Source organism: Capsicum annuum, chromosome 9 (genome assembly GCF_002878395.1).
Source record: "Capsicum annuum cultivar UCD-10X-F1 chromosome 9, UCD10Xv1.1, whole genome shotgun sequence".
NCBI classification, from domain to species: domain Eukaryota; kingdom Viridiplantae; phylum Streptophyta; class Magnoliopsida; order Solanales; family Solanaceae; genus Capsicum; species Capsicum annuum.
The window spans coordinates 214,674,982-214,694,785 of record NC_061119.1 but is presented as its reverse complement, the minus strand read 5'-3'; the positions used below and the strand labels follow the sequence as shown (position 1 = coordinate 214,694,785).

At 35.9% G+C, this 19,804-nt stretch overlaps 1 protein-coding gene and 1 long non-coding RNA gene across 2 annotated transcripts; one reads left to right on the top strand and one right to left on the bottom strand.

The window, feature by feature from the left end:
• Window positions 1–385: 385 nt before the first annotated feature.
• LOC124887250 lies at window positions 386–2,841 on the bottom strand. The gene is made up of 2 exons (XM_047396560.1): window positions 1,389–2,841; window positions 386–600 (listed from the first exon to the last, which is right to left on the bottom strand). The coding sequence occupies exon 1, from the start codon at window positions 2,132–2,134 to the stop codon at window positions 1,625–1,627; it is 510 nt and encodes a 169-aa protein (XP_047252516.1). The 5' UTR covers window positions 2,135–2,841; the 3' UTR covers window positions 386–600; window positions 1,389–1,624.
• A 14,258-nt stretch (window positions 2,842–17,099) lies between these two features.
• Window positions 17,100–19,156, top strand: LOC124887249. Its single transcript, XR_007044622.1, has 2 exons — window positions 17,100–17,360; window positions 18,843–19,156. It is a non-coding gene; the product is annotated as an uncharacterized LOC124887249 (long non-coding RNA).
• Window positions 19,157–19,804: the final 648 nt, after the last annotated feature.

Genomic DNA, 19,804 nt, shown 5'->3' with positions numbered 1-19,804 from the left:
CTGTTAGTTACACTATTAGGATTGATTAGTAACTTGTAAAAGGGTTACAAGGGACAAATCAAGAAGATTTTTGATATGTTCCCCATATTTGCCTTACACTAATCTAATCCCAATGATAGTATGTCATTGTAAAAAGCAAAGAAAATCATAACTAAAGGTAATTGAGTCAAAACCCCTTTTAATTTTAAGGAGTTAAGTATATGTCTTAATCCATATGCATTCTGAATGGGAGGAAATGCCGATTAATATGGGCGTAATATTTATCATGGAGATTTAGTTGTGTACATATTCATATATATTGGACATTTGTATAAACAAGTAAAGGAGATTGAGAACTTATCATTCTATATATGATGTGCAAATTTCTTTTGCTATTATACAAAAACTTTGAAATACCACTAAACAGGACAGTACTGATGGTCATGTGTTCATACATATCTCATAAATAGGACGCGTGAATACATATTACAACAATCAAGTGAAAAAATGCCTTCAGAGTCCTATTGAAGCGGCTTTCCAGAAATTTCACAACTTATTCTGAGATAACAATTTATGACTATTTATAACATTGTTTGCTTTACTTGGAGTCTTCAATATACCCTGTGAAGGATGAAAGAATAATTCCAGTGTCACTAGAGAAATTGCACCAACTTACTAAACACTTCACACAGGAAGTAACAGATGGGAAAGTTTCGCATAAGGTGTAATATCTAAGTCATTACTCATTTCATGATAGGTAATTGGAGTACAAATTCGCGATATTATTTACCAGAGCCATTGTTAACATAATGGACAGCTCACAGATCATGAACTAATAGTGAATATTGTATAAATCAATGTAACTATGTATTGCTGTATATAAGTGTAATTATAGATATTTGATTTAGTAACCAAAGAGAATAAATATTGTGATAGAATCGCTGCGGATTTAGAGGGATAGAATAGTTGATCTTTAGGGATAGGAAAGACGGATCTTTAGGATGTAATCTTTGAATACTTTATATTTAACGACAACACTCAATATTGAGAGGCATTCAATCTTTGCAGAAAACTGACATAATATGTCTTGTTTCATAGAGTCTATCTGTGGTTCCTTTCAACATTTTCCTTTCAGCAGAAGATTAGATCAAATCTGCTCACATTTAGCAAGCTTAATATAAAGTACCAAAATTGCTCAAAAATATATTTAAAGGGGACATTTTGAACTACCCTCAAATGTAAGAGATATTCTTGTTAATTTCTCTTACATTTTGAGTAGAGTTTTATCCAAATTTTTTCAAGGTTATTTTTGTGAAAGAATATGGGGCAAAGCTAAATAATTTTGGTGTACGACTTGATTTGTGGAAATGAGAAACATAGTTTGACCCTGATAAATACTATATACTTACATGGATCAGAGATACGAACGTCCACGGGGTTGTTTCCGACCTCTTCTTGTTATTGTTGAATTCTTGCAGCAGATTCCCCAAGTTCGGAAAGACACCTTGTTAACTCAATCAGTTGTAGTGTGTGGATTTCTGCAAATTCAATGGGTATCTCTTTCAACTTATGGCATTTGTTAAGCACAAGGTGCTCAAGGACAGGAAAAATGTCATTTGTGGCTTTCCAGTACGCGAGAAGAGCCTCATCTGAGCTCTTCAAGCACCCTTTTCTTTTCCTTGCCGCGTCCCACCATATTGTTCGAAACTTCCAGATTAGGTAATTTTTCTGAACTTGGATCTCGTGCCAAGGACCATGTCGATGCTTGTCTACCTTTATGATCTTGAATCTTTTTCGACTCTTCTTGGACACGGTCAATGTCCTTCGCTACTTGTTGCAAGCTCTCACAAAGTTCCTCATGTGCTTTTCTTCTCTGCATTTCATCTTCTGCTATTATAGCTTCTCCTAGTCCAAATTCAATTTTGTCTTCAGCAGCATTCGCAAAACCTTTTATCTGCGCTTCCAAATCTGTCATTGCCCCATAACTACCGATTTGTTTCTCGGAGTTCTTGAGAAATGCTTCTACAGAACTCACTTTCTTATGAAGAGCTGCAATTTCTTCTCTGTGACAAAAAGCAAGGGACAGTATTGGCAAATCAGACATCAGCAGCAGTTCCATTTTTCTTCTAAGACATGCTATACTCGCGTATGCCATCTATTCTCCTGCTTCCAAAAAGCAACTACAACTTGAAAGCTGGAAGTTGTACGAGCCTGATAGTGTTAAAATAACACGATTCACAAAGTTGCAAAAACAGTGAGGTAAGAAATTAAGAAATCAGGCAACTTCAGCCTGCACTCTTCACTATTGTATCTGTTACAGACTTTATGTCTACTTCATATTCATGTCAGTTTCACCTACTTTACTACACTTGATTCGACACTTCAGAAATATGAAGAATCAACTTCATCGGTCCAAGATAACGTTGCACAGATAGTGGAAGAGGAGTTGTATGATGTTCATAGGTTTCTATTAGTTAGTTGTGAGCACCAATACGACAAGGACTTGGTTGGACGATAGCTGGATAAAAAGGAGGCACAGAAGTGGACAAAGCCGAGGGGAACTCCTGGAATTCTATGCGTGGATAGATCGCATAAGCTGGATTTTTGTACCTATTCATATGCTTTGACATCCCTAGTGACATACACCTCAACTAGTTCCACCAAGTACCTGCAACCTCCCACCGACACAGGTACCCGATAACTCTGTCCCCAAAGGCTTTGACATATAGGAAGAAATCGCCTAGTGTTTTTTGCCTTTCACTGGGATTTAAAACTAGATCTCATGGTTCTCGACTCACTTCATTGACCACTGTACCACACCCTCGAGTGGGTGCCAATGTTACTTCGATGGACTTAGACTGATGTCAGAGACCAGGATGTTATATTTGGAGCTGTTGACATTAATAGGTACTTCATATTTTTATAGGATCCGAGCAACAAAAAAGCAGCCCAGTGCACTAAAGATCCCGCTATGCGTAGGTTCTGGGGAAGGGCCCCACCACAAAAGAAATTGAGTTTCCTGTGTGGAAGTGGGAAGTAATCAATACGGATTTTATTACATGTCTTCCTCAATCTCGTAATCGGTTTTATTCGGTTTGGGTGTATTGTATGCAGCCTTACCTTGCATTTCTGTCCGAGACGGTATCCAAGGCTTTGAACCCATGACCTCCTACTCCTAGCAACATAGGTTATAAAAGAAGTGAATCGATAAATACCAACCGGTACTACAATAAGTACTTTAAAGGAGAAAAATATACTAAAGACACATGAATATGAGTTTCAAACAAAAAATTGATGAAGCATAAAAGAAAACTGCATTACCTCTAATGGATATTGAAAAGTGAAATTGTGTCTACTATCAAGTTGCACAAAATAAGTTGTATATATGAGAAAAAGAGTTGACTTTTAAATAAATGGGATGACAACTCCAATAAATTGACCTTGGTATTTGTGTCTATCAAGGAAAATATAATCTTATAGCACATCTATTTAACCCCACCCCTTTTAATTATTTTTCATGTCTAGATACATTGATTAGTTTGTGTGTTTATAACGTACTCATATTTTGAACCCCTTAGTATAATCCTGGCTCTGTGACTGCATTTCCGTTATTCTAAGAAATAATTTTACCAACTAAAGTAAGTGTGCAATCTTGTTAACCATCGTAATCTATAATTGAGGGTCATATACTATGTGTAATAATTAAGCTTTTCTACTATCCCATGGATATGTATGTTCATGCATATTAGTAATGCCCAAATGAGTAATATTATTAGCAATTCTATTAACTAAAAAATATGTTACAATACAAATCCAGCCACATTATTACAATTTAGAGAAATAACAGGTAAAGCTATTGTTGTGTGACCTGGAGTTCACTAGTTCAAGACGTGGAAATAGCCTCTTGCAGGAATGCAGGGTAGGACTACGTCCAATAGATCCTTTGGTCTGAGCCTTCCATGGACACAGAGGAAGCTTTAGTGGACGAGGCTTCCTTGAAAATGAAGAAAAACAAATCTAGTTACATATTATTTACTAATGTCCTTCTGAATCAAAATCACTCCCCCCTTGAAAGATGCATAAAGGGTCAGTAGAAGTTCGACGAGTCACAATAGTAAGAAGCAGATTTAGAGCGTATTCAACCGAACTCACTTCTTTCAACAGTTAACTTCATGTGAACAGATACAGACATATGAAAATCATATGAAAGTGTGACAAACATTCTGAATCCACTGATTCTAAATTATTGATGGTCTCTACTAAAGCATCTTGAGAGAATCATACATGGATATATGTGATATAAACATACACAACAAATATTAAACCAATTAAACTAAATTATCATCCAGTTCCCGCAAGATAAATTGTTCCATGAAGGAGGAAAAGTACAGCACAATAACAATTAACAAGCCAAAAGACAATACAACATAAATTTATCGAATCAAACTCCTCATATTAAGTAGAAGCCAATTGAATGTTCTTGTTGCTCGTCCTCTCCTTGTCTTCATTTTTCCAAAAGCTGCTCGAAGAATCCACGATACTTAGTCGAGCTCACGCCTTCTTACCCTTAGCATTAAATACGATTCATTGTGTTTTCCAAAGAATTAGATTTATTACATTCAAAGGTTAATATGGTAAAACTAGCCCTATCATTTACTATTTCTTAACTTATGTGTCAAGTTAATAGTGGACAACTATTGATAGATGGAGGTAGTAACAATTAGACCAAATGTTCTCACATTTAGCAAGCTTAAACTAAAGTACCAAAATTGCTCAAAAATATATTAAAGGGGACATTTTGAACTACCCTCAAATATTAGGAATATTCTTGTTAATTGCTCTTACATTTTAAGTAGAGTTTTAGCCAAATTTTGTCAAAGTTGTTTTTTTTGAAAGAATATGGGGCAAAGCTAAATAACTTTTGTGTATGACTTGACTTGTGGAAATGAGAAACAGAGTGTGACCTTGATAAATATTATATACTTACATGGATCGGAGATACGAACAACCACGGGGTTGTTTCCGAGGTCTTGTTGTTCTTGTTGAATTCTTGCAGCAGATTCCCCAAGTTCGGAAAGACACCTTGTCAACTCAATCAGTTGTAGTGTGTGGATTTCTGCAAACTCAATGGGTATCTCTTTCATATTGTGGCATTCGTTAAGCACAAGGCGCCCAGGGAAAGGAAAATTGTCATTTGTGGCTTTCCAGTACTTGAGAAATTATCTTCAATTAACAAAAGTTTCAATCGAGTAAATCCCCTAACATTTGGATACTATTTATTGCCATCTCAAGCATCAACCATCAGCTTCGGCACCTCAAGGTTAGGCAATTCAGCTAAGATGTCCAAGTATGACCAACTTAATGAAGTAAGTCTTTGTTAGAGTTCGTGCCCTACTGATTTTAATATTACACTCTACTAGTTGCCTATTTGTGGAACAAGTAAGCTAACGTGGTTCACAAAATTAAAAACTGAACACAGTATTTTTACATGGAAAACAACTGGCTGAAGGAAGATGTAAAAAACCACGACTTGTACCTCTAAAGGATCTAACCCCAACTTCACTATTTCTCTTGAGCCTCAACTATCAACAAATTACAAGACTTCTTGTAAACTAGGAATTAAAACTTCTAACTCGTAGTTCTACAAAAACACAAATCTTCCCAAGATAAGTGTTCCAAAGTCTTCGAGTTCCCTAACTTGAAGACACAACTCCTAATTCAGTTTATACTTCATTGAGACTAGAACAAAAATTCATTACAACTTAAAGAACCTACCTATTACAAATTCTAAGACTTACTAAGTATGGGACCAGGTTTTTCTTCAAGTAAGTGAACTATTTTACTGATTGTTGACTATTTTCCCAGTGCATGAGCGAAACTTGGAATCTCGTATGTTATATTTAAGCCAACTCCTTGCTGAGTCCATTAGTTGATGTGCTCTTATATTTTCAATAGGACTCCCAAGTAGTTTCACTCTTTGTTGCTGCCATCTCTCTCCTTCACTGAATAGAACTCTTTATTTTATCTCCTCTTATAGCTGGACTCCTTGATCAACTCAACCTCTAAGTTTAGCATTTTTCTTTTCCTCAATCTTGTTGTTGTATGTGATAAGCATTAGTAACAATTTTGAGCTTTCTTGCTTATCCACTCTTGTCTTAACACCTTCTCAGCATTGTATCAACTTCAATAAGCAGTATATGTGAGAACCAGTAGCTTCTCCTTATTTACTTGTGTGGAACATCTTGCACAACATGTTTCATTCATATGTCCATCATCAAAACCTCACATTCCCTAACAAATTCCCTAACAAATTCCTCCTTTTTGATGATGACAAACTTAGCAGCATAGCATCCATCATAAAATCCTAACATTCACAAAAAAGAAATTTAAATAAAAGAACACAAAATGAAACAGGTTAGTCAATTGAGTTATAAGCATTGTACAATCTATTCTTCCCCTTTTGACATCATCAAAAAGCTAGCCCAACAAGTTAAAAATGTCTAATAATTCATGGCCACTGGGGCTATCACTAAAACAATCAAAACTCAGAGCAAGAGAACACTTCGGCAGTATGAAAAAGCAGAAGCAGATCACAATAAGCAATATGGTTCATTTCATTCAAAAGGAAATATACAATTATCATTACCCAAGAATAGCAAAAAGAGACAACAGGGACCTAAGAAAAAAAAGAAGCAAGGAAGACAGTCTTAAGGCACTAAGAGGGGGTCTAAGTAGATGAAGAAGAGGGGATAAGGAAGGTCAGCTTCCTAACAATATCAGTATTTTCAGATCTTTCACGCTCCAAAAAGGCTATAAGTGAGGCAATATAAGCTTGGAGAGCCCTCTTCTCATTATTATAGGCAGCTTGAACAGCCTCCAGTGCAACCTGAGAAACCTCCAACTCACCATTTTTTGCTTCAAGTGCATTTCTTAACCTTTTCATAGGATTATCAACACTCCTCATGGAAAAAGGTAGTTGTACATGGTCCACACTCCCTATAATATCTTTTGTAGTCTGCAGGGACCACACTTGAACAATCACACCATATTCTTCAAACATGGGGTAAGCCAGAATTCATAAGGAAGAGCATGGCCATTCACTTCCTTGAGGAGAACCCTTTGCATATGCTTCAGAATAAGCCTAGGCAAATCAATCTTGACCTCAGTGTCCATCAACTCCATAAGAGTAAGTGCCATGACCCAAACCGAGGCCCTGGCCATTACAGACATACCGAACCATGAAGGCCCGGGCGTCCTTAGTTGTCTGGTAATCATACATAATATACATATAATAGAGGGAAAATATAGAATTTTATAACAGAACAAAATCATGGTCATAAGTCTGATATAAATTCAACAATGGAAAATGGAATCCAAAAATCACCTAGCAACACTTGAAAACTGTCTGCAAAATCTCTACTACATGACTAATAACATCTATTTGAGGGCTAGGACAAGGCCCCCAGTAGACCAAAACCATAACTAATAATAAATTTCTGAAAATAAATAGGCCTTCTAAAATATAGAAGGCTTACCAACTGGACTCTGCACTTCTGTCTGAAGAAATCTACTATTTATCAGGACCCCTAGACTGTTCCTCAGAACCTAGGACACAGACTAATCCAAAATAAATCTTTTCATATAAATAAAATAGTTGAGAGCTAATCATAAAACATCACATAGGATATAAATTCCAAAACACGTGGACATTTTTTATGATCATAAAACCTTTCTGTCAATGCAATTTCTGATCTTTGTATTACTTCTGAGTTAGGTGGCACTTCCCTACAAGTCTGATATTCCACGGGCTATATGGAATTCGCCATTTACTCGGTGGGGAAGCCCCCAACCCAAGTGTACCGCAAGGGTTGGAGTGTCTAAGTCTGATACGCCAGGGCACTAGGCCAGCGTGTAATAATATACCCAGATTGGTAAATCACGATTTTGGGCAATGAGTTGTCTGAACTTGTGCCTTCTTTGGGGAATCACCTAAGCTCTCTTTATGCCCAATTTTAGTCTGTTCTCAGACATGCATCATTTTCATTTCAAAATCTAAAAATATGATTGCAAACATGCATTCTATTTTGTTCTTAATTAACATGGCATTATCTGAGTTGGTGTCGTCACACCAAAACTTGCAAGTCCTATTTTTGAGCCATAATGCATCATGTAAGATTGTTTGATCAAAAACTTAATTTAGACCACCCAAACATACAGAGAGTATAAGAGATTTTATGTTTAGAAACATAAGTCAAAACTATGAAAAAATTCTTCAAACATATGGTGGTCACGTGCTTTTGGCAAAATCATGCACTCTTTAATTATATGCATATTCAACATTTTATCAACATGTACAACCCTCTCTTTTGAAATCAAAATCACAACCCAATTATAACATTACTCAAGACATTTCATATCATGCTTTTCAAGATGCATTCAAAACAATTCATAGCATATCATAAGTAAAGAAAAATCATAACAAGAGAGGGATTTTTCATGAGTCATTTTCTCAATTCAATCATCAACCTTAAAACACATGCTTACACACACACACACACACACACACACACATATATATATATATATATATAATTTCAAATCAATTTGGGGGAAGGCCTAAAGGCCAAAACAATATCATCAATACTTCTAAAACATGAATGTATTCACAAATCCGAAACCCCTTTCTTAAAAATCATGATTTCTAGGCCCATGAGATTTTAGGAAAACCCCGCGTACCTCAAATTAATTAGTTTAAAGAGAATAACTCGAATCTCAATTCTTTCTTTAGAAATCTTGAACGTAACGCTTGATTTTTTTGAATTTCTTGTTCTTGGAGAAAACCCTAGTTTGATCTTATTTTGATAGTGAAGAGGAAGTTTTTGATATTGTAAATTTAATACAACAACAACAACAAATCCAGTGAATTCCTACCAAGTGGGGTCTGGGGAGGGTAAAATATACGTAGTCCATACCGCTACTTTAAAAAAAGTAGAGAGGTTGTTTCCGATAGACCCCCGACTCATTGTAAAACTAATAGTGATTGATTAGTAATGCTTTAGGCGTGATTTAATTTGTGTGGAAGGTTTCTGAAGTAAGGGAAAGACCAAATACCCCTAAGGAACCCAAAAAAATTGCATATTTGCATCAGTTGACGACCAGGGTTGATGGGCTATCACTCAGGTGATAATTCATCACCCAGGTGTCACGACCAGACCCGAGGCCCTGGACGCGATGGGCATCCCAAACCATATAGGCTCGAGATACCCCTGCCACTCCCCAACCCACTAGTGATATTGTTCGCTCTGGGCCCAGGCCAGCATGACTTTAAAATACATCACTAGGGAATAAGGCTTTCTCACTTATATACCCAGCATCCCTCCTGTGTTTTACCGATATAGGACTCCTTCCTATGTTGGGGTGTTACATACAACCCCTTAAGGACTCAGTGTCCTCGCAGAGGTTTGCCCCACTGAATAGGATTTGCCTAAACACAGGACTGAGGTTTGCCCCGCCTTATTGGGATTTGCCTACACTTAGTTTGAACTCTTGCTCACATCGACTGGGATGACATAGGAGCGACCCTGATACCATTCTGTCATAAACCAAGCCGAGGCCCTGGCTGCAACAGGCATCCTAAACCACACAGACTCGAGAGATCCCTACCACTCCCCAACCCACTAGTGATATTATCTGCTCTGGGCCTAGGTCCGTACGACTTTAAAATGCGTCACTAGGGAGTAAGGCTTTCTCACTTATATACCCAGCTCCATCCTGTGTTTTGCCGATATGGAACTCCTTCTTAAGTTGGGGTGTTACAGATAGTTTATGAGTAGAGAAGGATTTTGGAGATTTGCCAATGATTGTCTTCTTCTAATGTACTGAGCAAAGAAGAATGTCAGGAGAGGAAGCATGAGGAGGTGGGGAGAAGAAGTGGCTGCATATTTTATTTTACTTGATTTGAGTTCTTCTACCAAGGAAGCATCTTTCCATTGCTTTTTACCTCGAGTATGAGGAGTTCGAGAAATAGGGACAATAGGGAAAGGCTTCACTGGAGCATTCTTATCAACATCAATGGAGATATAAGAGGGTTTTCATTTTGGTTTAGATCTGTACCTTCGAGGTATTAGGTCTGCAATAGGAATATCATCTTAATCAATAAACTGAAGAGGGAATGGAGGTGGTAGTAAGGATTGAAAGGACGGTGAAGGGTTGGAAGAAAATTGGCCAAAAGGGTTTTGAAAATTCTTGAACACTGCAAAATATGATAATTTGATTAAAATTGGGAGAGAAATAAGTAGTGGAGTCAGTGGATGGCTTAGAGGAAGAAGATGCCATGGCGAATGAAAAGGAAAACAATGATTTGATTTTAGTTGTGTAAGTGGTGAATGATGTTGAGAGAAAGAAGTGTATTTAAGGTGGAGAGAGAGAAGATAAATCATGGGTGAAGTGTATTTGGTGAAGGAAACGTAATGATGAAGAAGTTCAGTTCTGATGGGAAAGGATTGCTAGCTTTTTGAAGGAGAAAGGACTTTTGCATTTTTGACGGTTTAAGTGTAACGAAAGGGACCAAATAAACAACCTGTTTCTCTTTATACTACTATAGGAAAGCAATAATCATACCTTAATTTTGAGGATAAAATGAAAAAAATTGCCTCTGTGTTCCGTCTTTCTGCAAAATCAACATATAATTGAGTCAATTTACTCTAAAATCTTGGAATTATGATACACAACTAAATGTGTAAGACTGAATTAATCAACAATCACTTAAGAGCAGCTTATTTTAGTCAATCATTGAGGGAGATTTATACAATATTAATCATCTCCAAGGCTAACCTATTTTTTTCAAAGTGTTCTCTACTCAAAGCCTTAGTTAATATGTCAACAATTTCTTCCTCAGTAGAACAAAACATAATTGATATATGACCTTTTTCAATATTATCTCTAAGAAAGTGATGTCTAATATCAATATGCTTAGTTCTTTTGTGTTGAACAGGATTTTTGGCTATATTAATGGCACATGTATTATCACAAAAAATAGAAACACATCCAAAATCTAAACAAAAATTAATAAGTTGCTGCTTAATACATAACAATTGAGTACAACAAGATCCTATAGCAACATATTCAGCTTCAGCATTAGACAAGCCTACTGAATTTTGCTTCTTAGTCGGCAAGGTAATCAAACATGATCTAAGAAAGTGTTCATGCCTGTAGTACTTTTCCTGTCAACCAAATATCTTGCATAGTCAGCATCAGAATATCCAACCAAGTTGAAATTACTACCTTTTGGGTATCATAAACCAAGATCGCTGGTTCCTTTGAGATATCTAAAGATTTTTTTTACAGATTTTAGATGGTACTTTTTAGGATTTGCTTGAAATCTAGAAGATAATCCTACACTGAACATAATATCAGGCCTGTTTTCTATTAGACATAGCAATGATCCTATCACCCCTTTGTACACCTTTTGCTTCACATTAGGACCTATTTCATCCAAATCAAGCTTTGTAGCAGTGGCTATTGGAGTGCTGATCTCTTTTGCCACTTCAATGGAGAATTTTTTGAGGAGTTCTTTTACATAATACTATTGATGGATCATTGTTCTAGATGTTGTTTGTTTGATTTGCAATCCCAAGAAGTAATTTAGCTCCCTCATCATGCTCATCTCAAATTCACAACATATGAGTTTGGCAAAATCATTAGTTATGTTCATGATTGTAGAGCCAAAAATGATGTCATCTATATATACTTGCACAACTAATTGATCTTTTCCATTAATTTTCAAGGAGAGAGTGTTATTAATTTTACATCTAGTATGGCCATGCTCGAGTAAAAATTTTGACAATCTCTTATACCAAGCACTTGGAGCTTGTTTCAACCCATACAAAGCCTTATCCAGTTTATAGACATGATCAGGAAACTCCTTGCTTTCGAATCCTAGAGGTTATTTAACATATACCTTCTCTTTGAGAATTCTATTCAAGATTGTACTCTTAACATTCATTTGATATAGAATGAACTCCATATAGGAAGCAAAGGCAATAAGTAATCTAATAGATTCATTCCTGGCTATAGGAGCAAAGGTCTCATCAAAATCTATACGTTCTTCTTAAATGTATCCTTGGACTACTGCCTTGTTCCTTGTAACTGTTCCATGCTCATCAGCTTCATTTCTATACACCCACTTAGTACCAATTATTGTTCTATCTTTTGGGAGAGGAGCTAAGTGTCATACATTGCTTCTCCCAAACTGATTTAACTTTTCCTGTATGGCTATGATCCAATCAGAATCTAGCAATGTTTTAGCTACCTTCTTTGGCTCAATTTCTGATAGGAATGCCTTGAAAGCACACATACTTTTTAATCTAGACCTTGCAGTGATCCCAAAAGTGAGATCAGTGTGAACATTCTCAATAGGATGTGATCCTTGATACTTGTAACCTTATGGGACCAAGCCTAGTAAGCTACTAGGATCACTTCTGATGTTCTGAGGTGGGGTAGTTGGGGGCTTAGTTCCCCCTATCACTGTGCCTCTAGGTTCAGTTTCCCCTGTTGAGGTGCCTCCATATTTGGTAGCTCCAGTCGATGAACCAGGTTGTGTAACCTGTTCCTCAGAGTCGCTTCCTTCCTGCAGTTAGTCTTAACACAAGATTCATCAAAAACTACATGCATACTTTCTTCAATAGTTATTTCTATTATTTACAACCCTATAAGCCTTACTATGAAGTGAGTATCCTAGGAAGATTCCCTCATCACTTTTAGCATCAAATTTTCCCATATTATGCTTTGCATTATTATGTATAAAACATTCACAACCAAGGATTCTAAAATAAGAAATGTTTGGCTTTCTTCCTTTTAGTAATTCATAGGGATTCTCCTCTAAAATAGATCTGATCATGCATCTATTTATGATATATGCTGCAGTATTTATTGCCTCATCCCAAATATTTTTGGCAATATTTGTTGCAAGCATCATTGTTCTAGCCATATCTTCCAAAGTTCTACTCTTCTTTTCCACCACTCTATTTTGTCGTGCTGTTCTGGGAGCAGAGAAGTTATGATCTATACTATTTTCTTAATAGAATTCTAATAACTTGACATTCTCAAATTTTGTACCATGGTAAGATCTTTTGGAAACTAATGAAGAGCCCAGTTTCTTTTTCAATTTTCTTGATGAAAATTGTGAAGACATCAAAGGCACCTTCTTTAGAGGCTAGAAACAAAGTCCAGGTGAACCTGGAATAATTATCAATAATAACTATAACATACCTTTTCCCACCTCTACTTTGAAGTTACATTGGGCCACATAAGTCCATATGAACCAGGTCAAGACACTTGGTAGTGCTGATGTAACGCCTCCAAACTTTTCTTAGCTAAATTTTGTCCCTAAAGTGTCAAACTTTGGCTTCAAGAAGGATTTACACTTATTTTCCTATTGAATTCCATAGATTTCAACTTTCGTTTCGTAGATGACTGAATAATCTTTCCGTTGATATAAGATTCGTCCAAAATATACACTCGGTGAAGAAGTTATGGCTATTTTATGTGCTAGTGGTAAAACATCATCATTTTGGTGTTTAGCACATTGCGGAGACAGTTTAATTAGCAATTGTCAAATTTCAATGGGACCTCGTGATAGTGGCATATCGTGGAGGATCCCAATTTCATATTCATCAATTTCCAGTGAGCCACCGCGATAGTGGCGCATCGCGGTGGCCCATAAAATTAGGCATCAGTTATATTTTTACTCCATCTCATTAAGGGTAAAATAGTACTTCTCCAACCCCTTATTATCTCTGACATGGGATTTAATCCAAAGAACACCAAAGTAAGATTATTTTCATCAAAATCTCTTAAGAAACTCCATTAGGGTTTCAAACTAAAAATCCTCGTAACTCAAGATTCAACTGGAGTTTTTAAAGATAATTAGAGATTTGGAATCCCAATCTGTAAGCTTCAAGAATCATTCATTATTCTTCGAAATCGAAGTACGTGGGGTTTATCGTAAATACCTACATGGGCTTGAAATTTTTAAAGCATGATTTAAAGGTTTGATACATGAATTTTACGGGGGTTTTGAAAACTATATTATTGATTATGCTTTTCGGAAGTTTCAATGCCACTATTTCTTTGGCCTTGTGGTATTTTCCCCTAAATTGATTTGCATATATATATATATATATATATATATATATATATATGTATATATATGAATTTGAGATTTAAGATTGTTGAGAGCATAAATTATGAACTCCCTCTCTTGTATTGATTTAAAGAATTATGGTTTTGTGATTTGAAAGATTTTTTTGCTATATCCTAGCATTTAAACATGATTTGAAATTTTTGAGAGGGTGTTTATTGATATCAATATGTTCTTGTGCGTATGAGAAAGAATTGCATGTGTTTACATGAGGATTGAGAAGGAAAAGATTCATTGAATTGAATTATTAAAATGCTCGTGTCAAAAATTGTGTTTTGAATACAGAGATTTATGATAGACTAATAATGACTCAGAGATGTGACTTGCAAGTCAATGGTATGACGATACCATACGTATTTATGCCATAATAGATTATGTTTTCAGAGCATGTTTTCAAAGTATGTTTTCAGAGACTGCATATTTTGATAGAGTTTTAAGAAGGGGCTTAGAGAGGGTTAGGTGGGTTACCCGAAGATGGCGCGAGTTCAAGTAACCTTTAGCCTGAAACCTTATTTTCCGATACAGGTAGATTATTATTATACGCTGGCGACAGCCATGTGGCCTAGTAGATTCAGAGACTCCGACCCTTGCGGCACACTTGGATTGGGGGCTTCGTTGCCGAGTTAATGGCAGTTTCCATATAGCCCATGAATTTTTTCAGAGTTGTATACCACCTAGCGTAGAAGTAACATAGATTTCTTAGAGTTGTAATGATATTTACAGAGTCTTTAAAATGTCTATGTGAATTCTTACTATATGATATACTCATGAACTATTTTAAATTTCTCTCATATATGTTGGATAATAAATAATTATTTTGGATATGCTCTGCGTACCAGTATATCTATATTGACCCCCTCCCCATCCAACCTCTCAGGTTCTGAGGCACAGTCTAGGGTCTAGATAAGCAGTAGATAATTCAGACAGCTGATCAAATTATGCAATGGTAAGCCTTCACTATTCAAGAAGACCTGTCTTTTTAGATTATGTCACTTATTTCAGATTTGGTCTACTGGGGCCTTGTCCCAGTTTTAGACAGTTTCATATAGTATAGGTTTCGTAGACCGAGTCAGATGTTATTTAGATATTGTTGAATTGCAGTTTCTATAATTATGTTGAAGTTAGAATTGACCATGTTTTCATAGAAGATTATGTTTCCATATCTTCTTTTATTATATGAATGTTGTGCATGATTACTAGATAGAGAAGGGTGTTCCGGGCCTTCATGGTTTGGGATGTCCGTCACAGCCAGACCCTAGTTCGGGTCGTGACAGCTGACATAGTTCTTTGACTTAAAAGAAGATCTTGTCTGCGCCCCCCATACATAGGCACTACATAACTTTTCTTTCTTAAACTTGGTCTTGGCCAATCCCAATACCATATCTTTGGAAGAAAGCATGTTTAGTTCTTTCAAACTTGCATGTCCAAGTCTCCTGTGCCAAAGGAGGGGATCATTTTTTGTTACAATTGACAAGTCAACTCTGGTCCTGGTATTGCCATTATGCCAGCTTTGTATATATTTTTGTATCTCTTTGCAGTGAGTACAATATCTTTGGTGTCCATCCTCTTGACTTTGACTCCTGCAAAAGTAAAAATAACTTTATTACCTTTATCACACAGTTGTGAAATGCTCAGCAAGTTGTGCTTCAATCCTTCTATTAGATAGACATCATCCAATGCTCTTGAAATAGATCAGCCAATTTTTCCAACTTCAGTAATGATTCCTTTTTTTCCATCACCAAAAGAAACTTCTCCTCTATTTATTTTGGAAAGTGAAAGAAACTTTTTCTTATCACCAGTCATATGTCTTGAGCAAGCACTGTCCAAGTACTAATGCCTTTTGCTTCCTTTCACCTTCTCCTGCAAGAAATTAATGATTAGACTTAGGAACCCAGACAAGCTTGGGTATTGATTTATGAGTAAATGGATGAATTAAATTTCTTCTAGTCCATTTTGACAACATGTAGTGCAACTTGTTTCTCTGACCTGAACCAGTTCTTTTCTTTTTGGTCTGAGAATATCTATTTGCCAGGTTTTGACTGTTTGATCTGCTTTTAGCAGCCACTGGACATTCAGCGGTTAGATGTCCAAGATTTCCATAGATATAACATAAATTTTTAAGATTATCAAAACCTTTGTGGAATCCCAAACCTACCTTTTCATTGTTATTTCTTTCACTCAACTTATGAACAATTCTTGAGGAATTTGTCCACCTATTAGCTCTTTCAAGTTCAAGTTTTAGTTTAGAGACTTCTTGACTCAATTTCTTTCGGCTGCATTACTACACTCTTGTTTGTACTTTTCTAATTCAAGTTCAGTACTTTCTTGTTCTTTACTCATGGGCTTTTTCCAATTCTCAGAGAGTGTCAATTTTAGAATTTCAGACATAAGATCATTGTTTGAAGAATCAAGTTCCGCAACCTGTTTCTTGAGAGTGTAGTTTTCCTTGTCAACTATATTTTGCAAGCTTTTAAATCAATGAGATCAAATTTAAGGCTTGCAAGACTGTTGAACAACTCATCCCAATCAGAAGTTAATTCTTGGAAATCATCAATTAGTGCACTCATCAAAGAAACAAGTTTTGTTTTAGAAAACAATTGCAGTTTTCTTTTAAGTTCAAGTATACTTACCTCAGAAGCATCATCCTCTTCCTCTAAATCTGAATCTCTAAGTTCCATTGTAACACCCCGAAAGTTCGAGCTAAAGATAAAACAAATATGACTGCTCTTCTTATGTACTTGGACCTGAATCTAGGAATTTTATTGGATCTAGGTGTAAAGGTCATGTCTTAAGTGTCGTAGGGACATTGAATATGAATTAAGGGCAATTTTGTCTTTTCCTTTTTACCTCATCCTAAGCGATTAAATTTCTTTTAATTCTTCAGCTTCAGACATTATTTTTATCAAAAGAACACTTTATTTCAACAGTTTAAATTTCCAATTTATTTCAACAGTTTCACATACTCTTTCCATCAGTTTCTGCATTAAAAAAAAAAGACCCTCTCTTTTCCTCTCTTTTTCACGTTAAAGGTTCCCCTTTCTCCAACTGTTTCACACACTATTTCATCTTCCAAAAATCCCAATTCTCCTCTCAAACACAACTCTCAAGAATATGAGAAGATTCATTCAAGAAAACAAGTTTAATCCCTTCTCGAGATCTCAATTTTTTCAAATGTTTTGAGGTATGTAAAACCGTACCTTCTCATATGCTTTAAGTTTTATTATTTCTCCCAATTTAAATTAATCTCAATTTATGTTTAGAGTTGAATGAATCTTCATCTTTATCAATTAATCTAGTCAGTCAATACGTTTATGAAACAAAAATCTGAAAAAAAAAACAAGCAAATTTCTGCCAAAATCTGGAAAAATCACCCTAATCCATGAATACTCTTCATTCCTTTTTTGTGAAACCTATTAAATCATATGAATTATTTCCATATTTGTAAATTCTGAGTATTTGAAACTAGTGGAATCCATGAACTTTGTAGTTACTGGTTTATGATTTGGAATTCGCAACACAGAAAGGTGAAAACAGAGATAGGAACTTGTTAACGGATGGATTGTTTGTTTTGTAACCCTTAAGATAAACTCCACTGATTTCTTGTAACCATATAATACAACCTTCCTATTGTTTTTTCCAAGATATAAACTGGAACTCCAATTGTTAAGATGCAACATATGAATCTCAACTAGAACACTCATAACCATACCTTAATTCATTGAGTACCGTAAAAGCCAAGATTTGAGAGCTTAATGGAATGCTTTCAGTAAGCTTTAATATGCTATTTATTGATTTTGTTTCCTCACCAGTAAAGGTACAAATCCATAAGTTAATTGTTCCATTTAAAGAAGAAAAAAAAAGCGGGAGCTATCTTCAACTTTAAATAGGAATTATAACTTCTTGCAATAAGGTTTCAAAGTGCTCTATAATGCTTGTAAATGCAATGAAAAATCTTTGATATGAACCCCTTAACAGAATTCATCCTCATTCGCTTAGAAAGCTATGAAATGGTACCAAATCAAAATCTTATGAACCCAATGTGGTTAAATTCCCAACATGAGCCTAAGAGACTAAATTATGTACATGAGCCTAAAAAGGCTAAACCACGAGCATGGGCCTAATATGGCTAACACTTTGAACATGAATACATAGGATAACATCATGAGCATAAGGGAGTTAGTTATTTGACCATGAAGGCATAGGTTGAAATGACAAATGCCTGAAACTATGTTTGCCGACATAGGATAGAGATTATTCCACAAGTGGGATGACTTTTTTTTTTTCATGTATCCTGAAAAGGGACTAACCATGGATACTTGCTAGAAAATTATGTCATGCCATGTCCTATTTCCGGTAAGGTATAGGATGGCTTAGTTGATCGGGCCGAGATCAGACTCCATACGCTCACATGGTGGTTTATGACGGTTCACTACTTTCTCCCACATATAATCAAAGGAATTAAATCTATCAGGAATTAAATCTATCATACTTCATCAATTATAAACTTAGTTTATCTTATTGTTCCTTTCTAGTGGTTTTCACTTCTATTTGAATTTTATTGCCATTTCTAATTTCTTAATGTACTACCCTCCTGAAATAGTTTTGCATACCAATACATTCCACTTATTGACCGCCTTTGGCACTACATCATTTCATGATGTAGGTTCTGGATCTCAAGTCCACGGTCAGGTGCATCATTAGGATTATCATCTTCTACTATTGGTGCGCCTCCTTTCTACCTGAGGCAAATTTAGATATGACAATTTCTTTATGTTCCTTTCAGTATCAGGATATGCCGGGGCCTTTTCCTGACAGTTATAGTTAGTCTTTTGAGGCTTCACAGACTGGTTTAGTTGTCAGAAAGATCTTGTAATTTTTAGGCTTATTTGTCATGACTATTGTGTGTAAGACATTATGTGATATTAAATAACATTGATGAAAGACTTTCTCCTTTAATAAATCTTATTTTATATTGCTTTCTCGCTATTCATTAAGTTAGGTGTATGCTCATGTGATATGCCAGAACGTTCGCTCAAACTAGCAATAGTATTGGGTGCGTGTCACGTTTAGGGCTTTGGCTCGGGGCGTGAAAAACTTGGTATTAGAGTCCAGAGTTCAAGTGTCCTAGGGTGTTTGTGAAGCCGTGTCTGGTAGTGTCCTAATTATAGGTGTGAAGCACACCACACTTATGATTTGGAGACTGCAGGGCATTTAAGAAATATTTCTATTCTTTTATACTCTAGATCGCGCAATAGATCTACCGTAAGAAACTTATGTAAACTCGTTCATTGTTCCAATTGTTATTTCTATGCTTCACCTTTGAGGTGGTAGAGGCAGTAAAGGTCAGATTTCTATCGATGTAGTTCCCATAGATAGAGCCAAACAAAAAGTTAAGAGACTGGACAAGAGATTATGAAGAGACCATTAGTGTGTTTGAGTTCTTCATTTCGAAAGGATGCCCCCTTGTTTATTTGAATCATACTCTCAGGCCTTTTGAACATTATTACTGATGACATCTTAAATCGAAAAAGGTTGTATGCCATTGCCTGGGTAGTATTTTCACTTGAGAGATAGTATAGTTCGGCGTGTTGTAAGTCATAAGCACTAGAATGAAATCTACATCCA

Coding starts and splice junctions, on each gene's coding strand:
- LOC124887250 (XM_047396560.1), bottom strand. CDS start 2,134: ATGGCATACGCGAGTATAGCATGTCTTAGAAGAAAAATGGAACTGCTG.